The sequence below is a fragment of the Osmerus mordax genome, chromosome 1, assembly GCF_038355195.1.
Source record: "Osmerus mordax isolate fOsmMor3 chromosome 1, fOsmMor3.pri, whole genome shotgun sequence".
Classification (NCBI taxonomy): Eukaryota; Metazoa; Chordata; class Actinopteri; order Osmeriformes; family Osmeridae; genus Osmerus; species Osmerus mordax.
The window spans coordinates 9,922,506-9,936,871 of record NC_090050.1 but is presented as its reverse complement, the minus strand read 5'-3'; the positions used below and the strand labels follow the sequence as shown (position 1 = coordinate 9,936,871).

General features: G+C 41.1%; 5 protein-coding genes across 8 annotated transcripts; 2 read left to right on the top strand and 3 right to left on the bottom strand.

The window, feature by feature from the left end:
- Positions 1-539: 539 nt before the first annotated feature.
- On the top strand, positions 540-4,692 carry tardbpb (TAR DNA binding protein b). 4 transcript variants are annotated; one of them, XR_010876590.1, is made up of 7 exons: positions 540-607; positions 1,122-1,381; positions 1,493-1,656; positions 1,742-1,882; positions 2,082-2,252; positions 2,335-3,414; positions 4,100-4,692. XR_010876590.1 is itself a non-coding variant. In XM_067235148.1 (6 exons), exons 2-6 carry the CDS (start codon positions 1,141-1,143, stop codon positions 2,827-2,829), a joined length of 1,212 nt encoding a protein of 403 aa, XP_067091249.1. In that variant the 5' UTR covers positions 546-868; positions 1,122-1,140; the 3' UTR covers positions 2,830-4,015. The 4 variants fall into 4 exon arrangements, 1 of the variants encoding a protein (XP_067091249.1); XR_010876588.1 differs by having other exon boundaries at positions 546-868; XR_010876589.1 differs by having other exon boundaries at positions 546-890.
- Positions 4,693-4,700: 8 nt separating this feature from the next.
- cenps (centromere protein S) lies at positions 4,701-6,272 on the bottom strand. The gene is made up of 5 exons (XM_067235167.1): positions 6,094-6,272; positions 5,763-5,886; positions 5,330-5,363; positions 5,149-5,215; positions 4,701-4,979 (listed from the first exon to the last, which is right to left on the bottom strand). The coding sequence occupies exons 1-5, from the start codon at positions 6,115-6,117 to the stop codon at positions 4,866-4,868; spliced, it is 363 nt and encodes a 120-aa protein (XP_067091268.1). The 5' UTR covers positions 6,118-6,272; the 3' UTR covers positions 4,701-4,865.
- A 1,282-nt stretch (positions 6,273-7,554) lies between these two features.
- On the bottom strand, positions 7,555-8,712 carry rbp7b (retinol binding protein 7b, cellular). Its single transcript, XM_067233345.1, has 4 exons — positions 8,613-8,712; positions 8,106-8,284; positions 7,872-7,973; positions 7,555-7,756 (listed from the first exon to the last, which is right to left on the bottom strand). The coding sequence occupies exons 1-4, from the start codon at positions 8,683-8,685 to the stop codon at positions 7,703-7,705; spliced, it is 408 nt and encodes a 135-aa protein (XP_067089446.1). The 5' UTR covers positions 8,686-8,712; the 3' UTR covers positions 7,555-7,702.
- Positions 8,713-9,218: 506 nt separating this feature from the next.
- Positions 9,219-10,324, top strand: LOC136950983 (uncharacterized). Its single transcript, XM_067245540.1, has 6 exons — positions 9,219-9,292; positions 9,450-9,512; positions 9,605-9,684; positions 9,847-9,977; positions 10,091-10,157; positions 10,254-10,324. Exons 1-6 carry the CDS (start codon positions 9,219-9,221, stop codon positions 10,322-10,324), a joined length of 486 nt encoding a protein of 161 aa, XP_067101641.1.
- Positions 10,325-10,342: 18 nt separating this feature from the next.
- h6pd (hexose-6-phosphate dehydrogenase (glucose 1-dehydrogenase)) lies at positions 10,343-14,366 on the bottom strand. Its single transcript, XM_067246617.1, has 4 exons — positions 13,719-14,366; positions 13,475-13,592; positions 12,977-13,246; positions 10,343-12,821 (listed from the first exon to the last, which is right to left on the bottom strand). Exons 1-4 carry the CDS (start codon positions 14,364-14,366, stop codon positions 11,476-11,478), a joined length of 2,382 nt encoding a protein of 793 aa, XP_067102718.1. The 3' UTR covers positions 10,343-11,475.

Here is a 14,366-nt window from a genome sequence, read left to right as displayed (position 1 = left end):
CTGTTAAATAGAAGTAAACATTCCTTTTACCCGATTAAATGTGTAAGTCACAGATATAATTTAGTCATCTGAATGTATGTGAACATTACAAGTTAAGAGAAAATACATCTGATGGGGGTTTTTAGTTTCCGATGGGGGTTTTTTAGTTTCCTTTTACTGTTCTTGTTTTTCAATTAACACGTTTCTTTTCATAATCACCACCGACTCGCTATAATAAGCCTACAAAACCTTGCCCTACACTCCCACCACACGGAAGGAAAACATGTTTGGCTGAGCGCTGGACTCTTTCAATACGTGTGATTTGCTGGGGGACATTGTAATAGTAGACAAAAGTTTAAAAACAAAGTGCATACCTCGCGCGTAATTATAGATTCCAGTCCCTACATAAACAACAAATAATCTAGTCTGTTTTATCCAAAACAATCATTACCTTCTCTAAACAAGATATTTATTTAAAGAAATATACAATATCCCTTTTATTTTGAGACGGCCCGAGTTTCTGACGTACTTCCTCCATGACTTAGATAATGCCATTTTGAGCTAAAAGAACGGAGCTGTTTTTTCTGTCTTATGCGCAGATATATAAATCGCCACTAGTCCTACATTTGTGAGTCTGCCTTGTTTTGTATTAAAAAAAAACATTGTACGTGTTTATCATCTAGCTGACATATTTCAGTCGTGTTTCCAGGAAATTATTGTAGGTTTCGATTGGCATACGCACTTCGTAATAGCTAGCTAGCCCATTTAAAGCCACACTAGGAACGCGAGGACGCCTTCTGGTGTTGATTGAGATAGCCTGCTGTCGAATCGAGCTAGCTAAACGAACAAAGGAACGCAGTGTGACTGAGGCAGCGTCGTTGGTCAGCAGGTATCATAGTTTTCACATTAAGGTTCAAATTCGTCTAATTATAATATCAATGTACTGGATCGATCAAAGTCAGGGTCTGTTTGTTAAATCCGTTTTGTTTGAAATTATATCTGCAGCCAAACAACCCTTTTCAGCAAACATTCTTTTATAGCTAGGTAGCTTGCTAACGTTAGCCTATGTTGTAGCTAGCCTAGCATTGCTAGCAGTAACGTGGTATGCTAAGGCTTGGTCTGTTGTTTATTTGATCCAATAGCTAAAGGTCTACGACAAAAATGGCTGAGGTGTACATTCGCGTGGCAGAAGAAGAAAATGAGGAACCAATGGAGATTCCATCAGAAGACGATGGCACCGTGTTGCTTTCCACCGTGGCCGCTCAGTTTCCAGGCGCGTGCGGCCTACGATTCCGGAGTCCCGTGTCTCAGTGCATGAGAGGAGTTCGTTTGGTCGAGGGAGTTCTTCATGCACCAGAGAATGGCTGGAGTAACTTAGTTTACGTCGTAAATTATCCAAAAGGTAGTAATCAAATAATGCTGTAGATGTTTCATTTTACTAGTATACACGCATTTCGTCGAATACGATGTTGAAAGCAAATTAATAATGACCTTGTTGTTCTGCATTCTTAAGACAATAAAAGGAAGATGGAAGAAATTGATGCATCCTCTGCTGTGAAGATGAAGAGAGGGGACATGAAAACGTCAGATCTCATTGTGTTAGGTTTGCCTTGGAAAACCACAGAGCAAGACCTGAAAGATTACTTCAGCACCTTTGGGGAAGTTATTATGGTCCAGGTGAGGTCAAGAAAGCAGTCCTATTGCTAGTTTGCCCATTGAGAGAATATGCAAGATCCTTTCATAATCATTTTCTGCTTTTTAGGTGAAGCGAGATGCTAAGACTGGGAACTCCAAAGGATTTGGTTTTGTGAGATTTACTGAATACGAGACCCAAGACAAAGTGATCTCTCAGCGCCACATGATTGATGGAAGATGGTGCGACTGTAAACTCCCCAACTCTAAGGTGTGTTGAGGTTCACCTGTTCAGGTTCACCTGGTGAATCTCTCACACGTGCTATTGAGGAAAGGAAGACTTTGTTGGACATGGATGCATATTTATATATATTTATATAAACTGTTGAATAGTAAAACACTTAAGATTTGTGTGAAAATGCAGACAGTGGACTTGCCCTCTAAAGTGTCCCCTTTTCCCCCCGAAACAGCAAGGCCCTGATGAGCCCATGAGATGCAGGAAGGTGTTTGTTGGCCGTTGCACTGAAGACATGACTACCGATGAGCTGCGCCAGTTCTTCATGCAGTACGGCGAAGTCACTGACGTCTTCATCCCCAAGCCATTCCGTGCTTTTGCCTTCGTCACTTTTGCTGATGACCAGGTACCATCCATTTCATGAGGTTGTTGGTGATAGCGGGCCATTTAGTTAATGTCTTGCTGATGTGCCTGTCCTGTTTTTTTAGGTTGCCCAGTCCTTATGTGGAGAGGACCTGATAATCAAGGGGGTCAGCGTGCACATCTCAAATGCTGAGCCAAAGCATGGCAACAGGCAAATGGATCGTGCAGGGCGGTTTGGAAATGGTTTCGGGGCTCAGGGGTTTGGTAGTAGCCGTAGTGGGATAGGAAGCAGCACGAACAGCAATCTGGCCAATTTTGGGTCCTTTAGTTTGAATCCTGCAATGATGGCAGCTGCTCAGGCTGCCCTGCAGAGCAGTTGGGGAATGATGGGTATGTTAGCCAGTCAGCAAGGCCAGTCTGCCACCTCTGGCACCGCATCTACTGGATCTAGCTCCAGTAGGGATCAGAGTCAGTTCTCCAGTACAGGCAACAGTAACTACAGCGCCAGCTCAGCCAGTCTAGGTTGGGGCACTGGCTCAAACTCAACAACCAGTGGTAGCGGGTTTAGCTCAGGCTTTGGATCTAGTATGGAGTCTAAGTCATCCGGGTGGGGAATGTAAGTTAAATAGTTTGTATGGTAAGTATTGTGAGAACGACAAGTCTTTTCCAAATTTATTTTTGGTGTTATGCGTGTCTGAAAAAGAGACCGCTTTTGTGAAAGAAACATGTTTTGTACATTTGGAAAAATGCAAAAGATATAATTTAGAAAGTGTTTGAAGTGAATTTTTGTTTACCAGGGTTCTCAATTTAAGTGCTATTTTGGATGTCAAATAATTTGTTTTTAAGTTTGTATTATCTTGATTAATTTCAACTGGATTCTCTAATGCATGTATTGTGAAATGTGGTATCTAAAAATGCATGAGTAATAAGTATGGCTCACCATTCTACTGTATCTACGAAAGCAATCTTGCATTGGAAAGAATCTGGTTGAACTTAAAATGTTTTAAGTGCAACTTTATTTGCAGTCAAGTTCTATGGAAAAGCCTTCACTAAAATCTCTTCTGCAGTTCACCTCTCTTCCATTTTCCCGGGAGGAAGCTCCTCTTTGGCAGCATTCTTTGGGTGGTGTGTATCACTCTCCCTCTGCCCATCTGTAAATGCTTTGCCATCAAAGAACGGCTTCACTCCGCATGTTCTAAGAGACGGTGGGTGTTTCATTTTTATCCAATTTTTAATGGAAAGATCTGCGCGTCTGACATTTTAAGAACTCATGAGTGCGATTGAGGATGGCTTGTGGCGAAGAGTGAATCGATGAGTGAGCGAACGGAGAGCGAGAAAAAAAGCGTGGAAAGGACTGGTTGTGCAATGAGAGCCCACTTTGACTGCTTATGTGAGTGTGAATGCAAGCTGCAGATGCAACAAGCGCCTCCCTAACATGGACATTCATTGATTAGTACTTCAAGATCTCCTTTTTTATCTTTGCAATTTTTCCTATCCTTTAGTATATCGATCAAGTACAGAAGTAGTATCAAATGTAGTAGTGTGTTGTGATGAATATCTGTCTTGCTTAAATAACCTGACCTGAATGCTGTATGGTGTGTGTGGTTTCTTTCCTTGTTATTGAACTGATCTGTAAGTGTGAACTTGATGTGGATGGCACCTGCTGGGGACTCTGGGGACGTGAGTGTTGGTGTGAGAACGTGGAGTGGTGTGGTTGTCAATGATTCCCAGTAGATCTCAATGTTTCAGAGTGTTGTAAGACATGTCAAATGAAGGGAGTTCTCTAATAAAGCTTGTTTGAATAGATATGCTTAGTTGATTTGAAATTGATCACATTTTGTGTCATTGGATTTGTCAAAAGGAAAAATCTAATTCAATTCACATATCTAGGGACCTTGGACTCTGCTGCCCGAGGTCTCCGTCTGAACCCTGACGGAAGTCACTGTTCTGAAGGATGAAGATGGAAGTTCCAACACTTTCAGTGTGGCCCTCAGACATGACATGGGGTAGTACTTGTATTTTTTGCTGCTTCTATGAAAGCTGATCTTAGTTTTCCCTACAAGGAGTAAGTAAACATACACATAACCCAAAAAGTACTCTCCCTCCACCCCCAGTTCCCATCACAATCTAGAATGTGTTATGAATTGGGTGAAGCATAACATTTGCTTCTGGTATACATAAAATATCTTGATCAAAGTCCAATACATTTTGAACCTGCAATTTAGACATTGCACGTTTTATTCTAGGACAAAACCAAAACACTCAAGAATCGTCTACCGTAAACAGGCGCCGCATCATACTGTGATCACTGACAAATGCTGCATGTGTGTATCCTGTCTCCAAATCACCAGGTAACCCGATACAACATTGTTAATGAAGTGAGTTCTGTTTCAGCTAGTCAGGGTAAGGTGCTGAAATGGTGCCTTGATTCTACATTGTGCTGTACCCCAGTATGGATGGTTGCCATGAACAGAAATAAATGTTTTACAACAATGCCAGTTGAAGCCCATTGATATACAAATATTTCATATGGTGCACCGCACAATACAAGCATTGGTCGACTACTGTACATTTCCCCAACTGAAACCTTAAGATCTGTCTTCACCGCGGATGGTTACACCGTGGATGGTTACAAATTAAGTTTGGGATTGTGCCTCTATTCTTGGACCTCCATCCCGTCATCCTTTTTCCCACGGCTCGCTTCTCGTTTGTCCCTCTGTTCCTGATTACTGTTGGCAAGCTCTTCGCTCTTCCTGTGGATGAAGTTAGACTAGGAAGAATAAAAGGAATGAAATGAGGGACAGCGTTTGTAGTAACATGGATCACGGGGAACGTCACATGGATTCAGCAATGAATGATAAATCAACTGGATGTGAAAAGAACACAAGTTGAACCATTGCCATTTTATAGTACTAACTAGATTAGGGATTTGTACTCACCAGCGACGTACTCCTACGGGCTGCAAGCTTGACATCCTCCACAGATACTGTATTTCTCTTGGCATGTCTACATCCCGCCACAACCAGCAGTGTTCAAATGAGTTAACAGTTGTGTGGTGGGCATTTTTTATCAATCTTAATACTTGACCCATTTATGAAAACTAAAGATGTGAGGACATACCTTGCAAAGGCCTCCAAGTCTTTTGCAAATATGTCTATGGAAAAACAATAATTATAACATGAGCAAACTACTTATGCTATGTGTTGAATACTGGCCATGAAGCAACCACCCATGAACCGACACAGGGTAGCTGTGTGTGTGTGTGTGTAACATTGTCCTTTTGAAAAATCACATTTTATTCAGTAATGGGAGTAGACATTTTCAGAATACCAGTTAGTAAGGTTGTGGAACTATAATGTAAACTTAATGTCAGAGTTCATTTTACTTAATACACTGGTATTTCAATCTTCCAGAGCATTTCTGAGCTGAAAGAGCTGACATTGACTAAATATCTTTTCAAGAACACATCGCACATGAATGCGAATTGAGAAATGTAAAATTCTACACAATGCAGTCAATGGCATGAGTTTTGGAAGAGATCGTTAATACTCACCACATTGCCTGAATGTTGTTTCAGCTAAGGCTGCAATGACCTGACGGCTAAATGTCTTCTCATGATCTTCTCCTAAACTATCACAAAGCCGTCCCACGGTGAAGTGAACCGCTGCCTTCAGTCTCTGTGATAATCAGTTGATTAAATAATATGATAATATAACCCAAACTTCTAAAATAACACACCTTCGCTAGCCTGCAAGTCAAATTTGTTGTCACATCAAATCAGCTCTATATGCCTGGGAAAGTTAACGCATTGTATACAAATTGTAAATCACAACTTATTTAGCTAGCGTTTGCCGAGTTAGAAAATCAAGAGATATGAGCACAACCTGAAGATGTTCTTCTTCGTCCATTGACTTTTTTTATGGAAAAGTTGCTGCTTTACACAACTACTTCAGTAGACAAATGCAGTAGTCAGTAAATGCTTGTTCAAAGTTGCGCCATGAAAATACTACCCGTATCTCCCGCCACAGGCTAGAGACCCGGAAGTTACAAAAACGAACTACAATCATGGAGACTAACAAGTCATTAATGACATTCATAATTGAACAAGACCAACAAGGCTTTTGTTTGGCAATAATTCGTAATCTTAATGACATAACTATGATGTCTCTATGGAAACTATGATGTCTCTGTGGAAAATATTTAGTTAAATATTTTGAGATGGACACGTTTATTTTCCAAAGCAGTCCATATATGACTTATAGGTATATAAGTCATATATGGACAGGAGGTATATATATCTATGGGGGCAACTAGCACCCCAGGCTACCACTGATCTTGTTACACTAAACATGTCCTTTATGTCATCATCATTTGTGGACATACTCCCACAAAAGATTTTGAGATCAATTGATTTAATCTAATTTTTTGAAAAATGTAAAGAGCTTTATATCTATATATAGGCTTACATATGTTATGTATAGCTATTAACATAAATAATTCACTTGTTTAGAAAGAAAATATTGGATATATATTTTATGAAGTAGTAACATGTTGGATGTTGGGGGAAACTTCTAAAATCTACACTTGCAGCTATGGGTTCACACAAGGGACTTTGAGGGGGCAGTTACCCCACTGCAAACAAACAAAAACCTTGTTATGAAATCGCAAAAAAAAGAAAAAACTGTAGCCAGTTAATAACCTTTGAGTTTATTACCCTTAACATAATCATCACCCACATACTTTTTTTCCCCATACGTTGCCGGTTTCCTCTTAAAAAATGTTTGGGGACAAAAATATCTAGACATACTACATCTGGCATTTCAAAGTAGGCCCATTAATGCCAACATGTTCTGGGTCTCACATCATACTATTGGACAAAGATTTAGTACATTCTGTTGTAATGTCAAATCCAGTAGGCTATGCCAAATATGCCAGGTCGACCTACTACATCATGTAGCAATTTTCGGGATGAAATCCAGCATTCCTTTCTGACTATTCTAATTCACAAGCTTTGATATTGGAACAATGGTGAACCGAAATGAGCTATCTGCACTTATTCAATGGGCAATGACTGTTGGCCTATTTAGTAAATTTGTTTAGCCTTGGTCCGAACCAAAGACTGGTGCTGGGTCTCAAAGGGCATAATTCTATTTCTTGGTATATGGTCAGTAGCTTGCAGCTGTGCTTGCATAGTATAAGGTTTGACGTGCAGAGGTTTACTATCTGCTTCCAGTATGAATCCCTCAATAATGTGTACCAAAAAGCATGACTCTGGTACTCACTACAATATATGACTATATGGTATATATGGTTTTCACCTTTTATGAAAGCTCTATAATCAATCTATAGATTGATTATAGAGCTTATACTATGTGACATATGTTAGCTAATAAATACAGACAGTCTAGGCTACACAATACTTAAACAACATGATAGAGGTATGTTTCTTTGTAGGAATAAGAAATAACATACACATTTCAAGTCAGTATATTATCATGCACTCTTTTTGAAGATTTGCCTGCAGGTTTTATCTTCACAGGTGATCTCCTTCAAGAAGAGAGGAAACCAATATTTTCATTAGGAATATATATTCAAGCTATGTGGCTGTATTCTTGGTTAACAAGTTGAGTGGTGTTCTCAAAATGCATGATTCAATACTTACCAGATAGAGCTGGTCTCCCTCTATCCAATGTGTCCACCCTCGATTTTTCTTTTCTCCTTTCTGGACACACACAAGTTTATCGTTTTCCCAGTTGACAATAGTCTGATGGCACAGAAGAAACCAGTTCATGGGGAATGCTTTGCAACAAAGGCCCAATTACAATAAATGAATACATATAATAAAATAATGACAACTTAGAGAAGACTGCTTGCTTTTTAGTGTCACTGTTTCTACCTTGCATGTTCTGTTATCCATTCCTTTGGTCACATCTTCAAACTCTTCACCAATCTTGAATGAGGTTGTAAGGTTCTTGAATGTAGTAAAGGTTTTAATAGTGAAAGAATCACCATTTTGCTCAATCACCTTCTGAGGCTTTAACACACTTGCAATCTTCCGAGTTGCAAAATCAATCCCTGTGCAATACATTTACACGAAGACAAAGGTTATAAGTCAAGAAGAAAAACCCGTTCACAATGCTATCTGAGAATCATTATGTGTGTTTTGCTAAAACCCTAAAACTGATCCAGCCCATGTAACATCCTTGCCTCTGACTGGCCTACATTATGTGTCCTATCTAAATCTAGATGGAAAAAACACAAGGTAGGCCCACACACAGAACTGGGACCAAGGCACAACACTAGGTCTGACAGAATTATTATTATTATTTCTTTGTTGGTGTTTATCGATGATCTAACAATGTAACCACGTTTTCAATAGCAGTAACATTTCTAGAATACTTACCAAGAGCAACCATATAAGCTTCAAAGTTTTCATTGCTTATGATGTCCCAGGTTCCACTGTAGTCGACAGGCATGTTGGATGTAATTTCGGCACCACGATAACTTCAATTGACAAACATTTGGTTTGAGTGAACATATTTGTAGGCACTTTGGTGGGATGTTCCCTGGCGTGATAAAATAGGGCAGGGGTGACCTCTTGCATGGTGGCAAAGTGTACAATGGAGCAGCAGCAGAGGGTGGATCATGACTTTTTGCACACTTGTGTTAGGAAATTGTGCTATTCTCTAGAGGTATGTGCCTCTAAATATGATATAATGAATTGCCCATATGGTGCTATTACTGTTTAACAATCGAACATCATCGCAAAATACAATATTAGGAAAAGGCATAGCAAATATTCTAGGATATTATAGAGAAATAAAGATTAGGCATATCTTAGTAGCCTTGTCACGAAAGTTCACCGTAGTTGCAGCAGCATGTTATTAAGATTAGTGACGTCTTCTAAAATAAAATTTTAATTGCACAGTGTACAAAGACATTTGATCTGTTTGCCCCTTTTTAGGTTAGGAGCATGATGATAAAGTTTCTCTAGGCTACAGAATACAGGATGTTTCATTACGCGCTTGTCTACATGGCATATTTTTTCAGTAGATGGCTACCAAGGAACCAAAGGTCGAAATTGTAAGTTGGGGGGTGTGGTGAGAGAGTGTAGAAATGTATTTAAATTTTTTATCAAATTGTTCTAAGTAAGTGAACAAAAATAATTGTGTTGTTAGACATAAATATGGATGTAGCCATTATCACTAAGCTGTTCTTGTAATAACATCTTGTCTTACAGTCAAATAATAAATGTAGTTTTTGTGATGCTCGTCGTCATTCCTCAAGTTTATGTCCTGACAAGGTGAGTTCAAACATATTTTAGTTTCAACAATAGGTTATTGTTAGCACGTCGTATTTTGAGACGGCAATTTTTAACTGTCTGTTTTTACTCAGACTCAGATCTTCCCGTTATTGTCGGCAGCCTCTCCTAAGCAATCTCTCGGCCTCTATTGTATTATCCTTCATGGCTACAGGTAACATTTCCTTTATCCAAGTCTTGCCTCAATCAGAAAACAAAATGTATGTAAAAATACACACATGTATACGTTATGAAGATACCTAAAGGTTTGTCACCACATCACAAATATTAGTTGTCTATTTCACTCTTTTTTAACTCTCTAACTGTGCCTGACTAGGTTTTGCAGTGATATTCACATTGATGGACCCTGTACCCCAGGGCTTCAGGGCCGCCTACCATATGTTTGGGTTGGTGTCCTTTGGCCAAGGACTGTGTACCATAATCATGACTCTTACAGCAGCAACATGCGTAAGATATCTAGATAAAGCTGCCTCAACCTCATCCATGTGACCTTTGCTTATAGTGCATGTTTATTATAAATGGTCAAATGCAGACATAATAAAGTACTAATTTATCCACAGGCAAAAACCACTCCAGAGTTGTACTACCTGTCATTGATTTTGTCGTCCGCTTGCATTCTCAGTACAGGTAAATTACAATACTGATGTTCTATTTGTTCAGTACCATAATCTGACTGATTGTTGTATGTTTGTAATTTACTAAATTGTGGGTGTCTTCTTTCAGCATTTGTTTCGGTGAAGGGAGGACTCTGGGTAACTCAGAGACTTCCCTCTGTTTGGTCTGAGAGACAATGAAGAAACCAGGCAACAGTGTTACGTTTCACTATTCTCTTTAGAAATCAATATTTAATAGGGTTTCCATGTCAACACACTGTAGGCCCACTGAATGGCAGTATGTGAAGTATAATAATGTGGAAACATTTGTTCTCATTTAGTTTGAAAATGTGTGGTATGTAGTATGTTTCAGTCCTCTGACAAAAGAGAAATTCATAATTTATTGTGAATACCCTTACAAATTACTTTTCTCAATTATCAAGTATGGCCTACTACAAAAGTGGAAACATTGCTTGAAAGTTCCAAGCAAACATGGTCAAGCTAACAACGTTAGGAATGATCATATTCTAAAAGGCACTTTAAATATAAAAATGTATAAGGCCCTACTTAGTCCACTCTCAACAAATTAAAAATCATACCGTCAAATCAAATGGCATGCAACGTAAACCGTGTAACTGTTGATGTTAGATTGAGGGAATCGGGCTAGTAATCCGAAGGTTGCCAGTTCGATTCCCGGTCATGCCAGCTGACGTTGTGTCCTTGGGCAAGGCACTTCACCCTACTTGCCTCGGGGGAATGTCCCTGTACTTACTGTAAGTCGCTCTGGATAAGAGCGTTTGCTAAATGACTAAATGTAATGTAATGTAAATGTAGATTGATTGGAAAACTAAAAAGAGAGGGAACATCAAGAAATTGACCGAACATGGTTACAAAATGATGTAATATTTGGGAATGTGCAGTTGGGGCATGTAATATTTGGAACCATGTACCTGGTAAAATTATATATTAAGCAGCAAAAAAACAATGTAGTTGTCAAAAAGTTTGTGAATTTGTCTATTTTCCATAAGAAAAAAAAATCATATATTGTGTAATTTTGCACATATTATCAGTAGTCTTATCAGGTACATTCACACGTACTTTGGATGCCTCATTCAAAATGCTTTCCTGAGTTCAATCTCTGGCAACCCCTCACACTTCATTTCCCACCAACACACAAGTGCACATTATTGCTGTGTGAGACTGACAGAACAATGTATATGAATCATTACATTCTTGGTCAAAATACAGCATAAAAAGATTCCACCTACAGCAAATTCCTTCTCATTTAATGTACAGCTACATTCTCCTACGGCTACAATTGAACAAAGTCGCTGCTCTGTTACCTCACTTTTCTACCCTAAAAGAGCATCATAGTCTATGTACCATACTAGCTTGCCACTGTTTGGCTGAACTCCAGTTATGGGCCACTTCTTGGGGTCATCCTTGACTCGGCTTAGCTGAGTGACCAGCTCATGCTTGCTCTTACCCATTACAAGCACCGCAACCTTGTGGGCACGATTTAAGACATTAAGGGTGAGGCTCATCCGCTGGTGGGGCTTCACTGGGCTCTCTGTAAGAACCACCAAGCTGTCCCCATGGTTGACCTGGGATCCTGGGAACAAAGAGGCGGTGTGCCCGTCGTAGCCCACGCCCAGCAGAACAAAGTGGAAGCTGGAGGTATTGACCAGATGGAGGATGTCTTTCTCGTAGAGCGGTGCGCCTCGATCTTCTTCCACACACAGTCGCTGGTTGAGCTGAACAGGCATGGGGTGGATGTTAGTGTATGGAATCCTCACGTGCGCGAGCAGGTTGTTGTGAAGATGGAAGAAATTAGAGTCCACCTCTGTTAGGGGAACACATCTCTCATCCACCAACCATACGTGGGTGTCCCTCCAGGGGAAGGAGTAGTGGTGCTCCACCAGCCTCTGGAACAGAGCTATGGGGCTAGAGCCCCCAGACAGGGCCAGGTGGAAGGTGCCTCCCTCCCTCACAGCCGCCTCGGCAGATTCTTGCATGTCGGCAGCCAGCCTCTCCACAAGATCCTCCGACCATGCAGACACCATGTCAGTGCCCTTGTACTTCCCCTGCATCGTCTGGAAACTCGTCGACGCTGCCCCACCCATCATGTCCTGGGAGATCATGACCACGGCTTCACTGGAAAATTTCACTTCCTGTCCTTGCAGGTGGAAGTCCAGCAGGTTGGTATTGTCAGCGCCCCCGGGGTAGATGCGAGGGAAAGAGCCATGCAGGCTTTCCAGAAGGGGAGTCCAGAAGCTCCAGGAGGCCAACAGGTTCTCAGCACTGATGAAGTTTTCCTTTCGGCCGTGGTATAGCTGAGAAATAAGTTCTGTATAGGCCTCCTTCTGCACTATTGGTGTTTGCACATAGTAGTCCGAGATGGGTAATCCCAGTACACTGACAACTTTGTGCTCCGTCACCTCTTTCCACTCACTGTTGATTAGTTGTGGCTTAAAGAGGTTCTTGGTAACTAAAATAGCTGGGTAATGCAGACTACCATGTCCAAAGTAGAATATGATCTGTTTGGGCTTACAGTAAATGCTTTTGTAGTTCTGGACACAAAATATGTCATTCTTGAAGAGAATACGAGCATATCCAACCCTTTCATCAAGCATCTTCCCTGAGGTAAGAATGATTGGCAGTCCATCGTACTGGGCCATGTCAATGTGCACCATTACACCTTCAATACAAAGACATAATCTTGTAAGTGTCTTGAAAAACAATCGTCAACAGCAGAAACTGTGTTTATGAATGTCATACGATAAATGGAAATCACGTTTTTCAGAAGCTCCTCATTCAATGCAGGAATCGAGTTGAAACCTACTCCACACTTACCAGCGAAGGTGGGGGTGAGGCTGACGTGATCCTTGGTCTTGTTCAGTTCTTGCTGGACCTCTGCATTGTATGTTTGGTACTGACCAATGACAGCTTGCCTCTTGTCTAGGGGCTTCAGGACACTGAAGATCTTTAACTTGTTCTGTAGAATGTCATCACAGTTGCTCAAGTTGGCTGGGAGACTGAGGGTCAACAGGGTCATGACCTCCGTCAGATGATTCTGGATCACATCTCTGATGACTCCATACTGGTCATAGAATGAAATACGCCCTGTGTATAGGATAGTCGAACAAGTGGATACCATGACAATTTATTAGACAGATTAAATTAGTTGACAAGTCTGTTGATGCTTGAGTTTTACCCCTCGGCCCACACCAAGTTACATGGACAACTTCTGCAACAATATTCATTCACTCTTCATCTTTATTGTTATTCAATATGGTCAATGGTGGGATTGAGTTTGACACTCCTAGTCTAATGAGAAAGATGAACACAAACCTTTGGCATCCAGGGTTTCCTTCAGAACAATCTCTATTCTCTCAATGTGGTGTTTGTTCCAGATGGGATCCAGAAACTTTTTGTTCTCCTTCCTGAATGGCAATATTCCAGAGACGACCTTTTGATTCGGAGAACAAAACAACAAAAAAACATATTTAGAAATATCGTTTACACATTTCAACCCCCTAAATGAACGATTTTCTTGTGAGCGTGTGGCCGGAGAAATAGCCATATCTTTCGTCACCTGCTTTCCTAGGTAGTGGTCAATCCTATACATTTCCTTATCCGCCAGGGAGTTCGCAAGGTCAGTCACAAGAGTTTGAGCATTGTGGAAATCATGGCCAAAGGGTTTCTCCAGAACCACTCTTAGCCATGCCCCTGTGGCCGGCCTGCAACTGCCGTTGATCTTTTTTGCAATGTCTGTATAGGCAAAGGCTGGCACAGATAGGTAGAAGAGGCGGCCTGCCTCTGTCAACCCCTCTTGTGTAATCTGTTTACGAAGTTGCGTATTCAGCTCCTGGTAATGCTTCGTGGTGTTCAGCTGCTTGTACTGAGCCAGCCGTAGGAACTGCTCCTTCAACAGGGCACAGCGCTCCGCGGACACATCCTTGCTGCATGCCACTCCCTTCAGGATCTTGAACAGTATCGGTTTGGCCTTATCTGCAGGTGACAGTCCCCCGCCATAAAAGGAAAAACTGTGTCCACTACTGACCTGGTTAATGTAGAGCTGGAAGAAACCTTGCCACAAGTACTTCTTCGCCAAGTCACCAGTGCTACCCACTATGACCACAGAGACATGCCCCAGGCTCGGTTCCCCCCCACCCTCCTCGGGATCAGCTCTATGGCCGCACACAGTCACCGAGAGCCACACTGCCCACACAACCTTCCACAT

Bases quoted from the DNA above. Each gene is read 5' to 3' on its own strand.
- rbp7b (XM_067233345.1), bottom strand. From the start codon at position 8,685: ATGCCTGTCGACTACAGTGGAACCTGGGACATCATAAGCAATGAAAAC. The intron at 7,974-8,105 runs GTAGAAACAGTG...CTGTGCCATCAG, and splicing joins TGGATAACAGAACATGCAAG to ACTATTGTCAACTGGGAAAA. The intron at 7,757-7,871 runs GTAAGTATTGAA...CTCTTCTTGAAG, and splicing joins AGGGAGACCAGCTCTATCTG to GAGATCACCTGTGAAGATAA.
- tardbpb (XM_067235148.1), top strand. From the start codon at position 1,141: ATGGCTGAGGTGTACATTCGCGTGGCAGAAGAAGAAAATGAGGAACCA. The intron at 1,883-2,081 runs GTGTGTTGAGGT...CCCCCGAAACAG, and splicing joins GTAAACTCCCCAACTCTAAG to CAAGGCCCTGATGAGCCCAT. The intron at 2,253-2,334 runs GTACCATCCATT...CTGTTTTTTTAG, and splicing joins TCACTTTTGCTGATGACCAG to GTTGCCCAGTCCTTATGTGG.
- LOC136950983 (XM_067245540.1), top strand. From the start codon at position 9,219: ATGTTTCATTACGCGCTTGTCTACATGGCATATTTTTTCAGTAGATGG. The intron at 9,685-9,846 runs GTAACATTTCCT...GTGCCTGACTAG, and splicing joins ATTATCCTTCATGGCTACAG to GTTTTGCAGTGATATTCACA. The intron at 9,978-10,090 runs GTAAGATATCTA...ATTTATCCACAG, and splicing joins CTCTTACAGCAGCAACATGC to GCAAAAACCACTCCAGAGTT.
- h6pd (XM_067246617.1), bottom strand. From the start codon at position 14,366: ATGTGGAAGGTTGTGTGGGCAGTGTGGCTCTCGGTGACTGTGTGCGGC. The intron at 13,247-13,474 runs GTTTGTGTTCAT...TCCTATACACAG, and splicing joins GGAAACCCTGGATGCCAAAG to GGCGTATTTCATTCTATGAC. The intron at 12,822-12,976 runs GTAAGTGTGGAG...TTTGTATTGAAG, and splicing joins CCTCACCCCCACCTTCGCTG to GTGTAATGGTGCACATTGAC.
- cenps (XM_067235167.1), bottom strand. From the start codon at position 6,117: ATGGACGAAGAAGAACATCTTCAG. The intron at 5,887-6,093 runs GTTGTGCTCATA...TGATTATCACAG, and splicing joins ACGAAGAAGAACATCTTCAG to AGACTGAAGGCAGCGGTTCA. The intron at 4,980-5,148 runs GTGAGTACAAAT...TATTCTTCCTAG, and splicing joins CCCGTAGGAGTACGTCGCTG to TCTAACTTCATCCACAGGAA.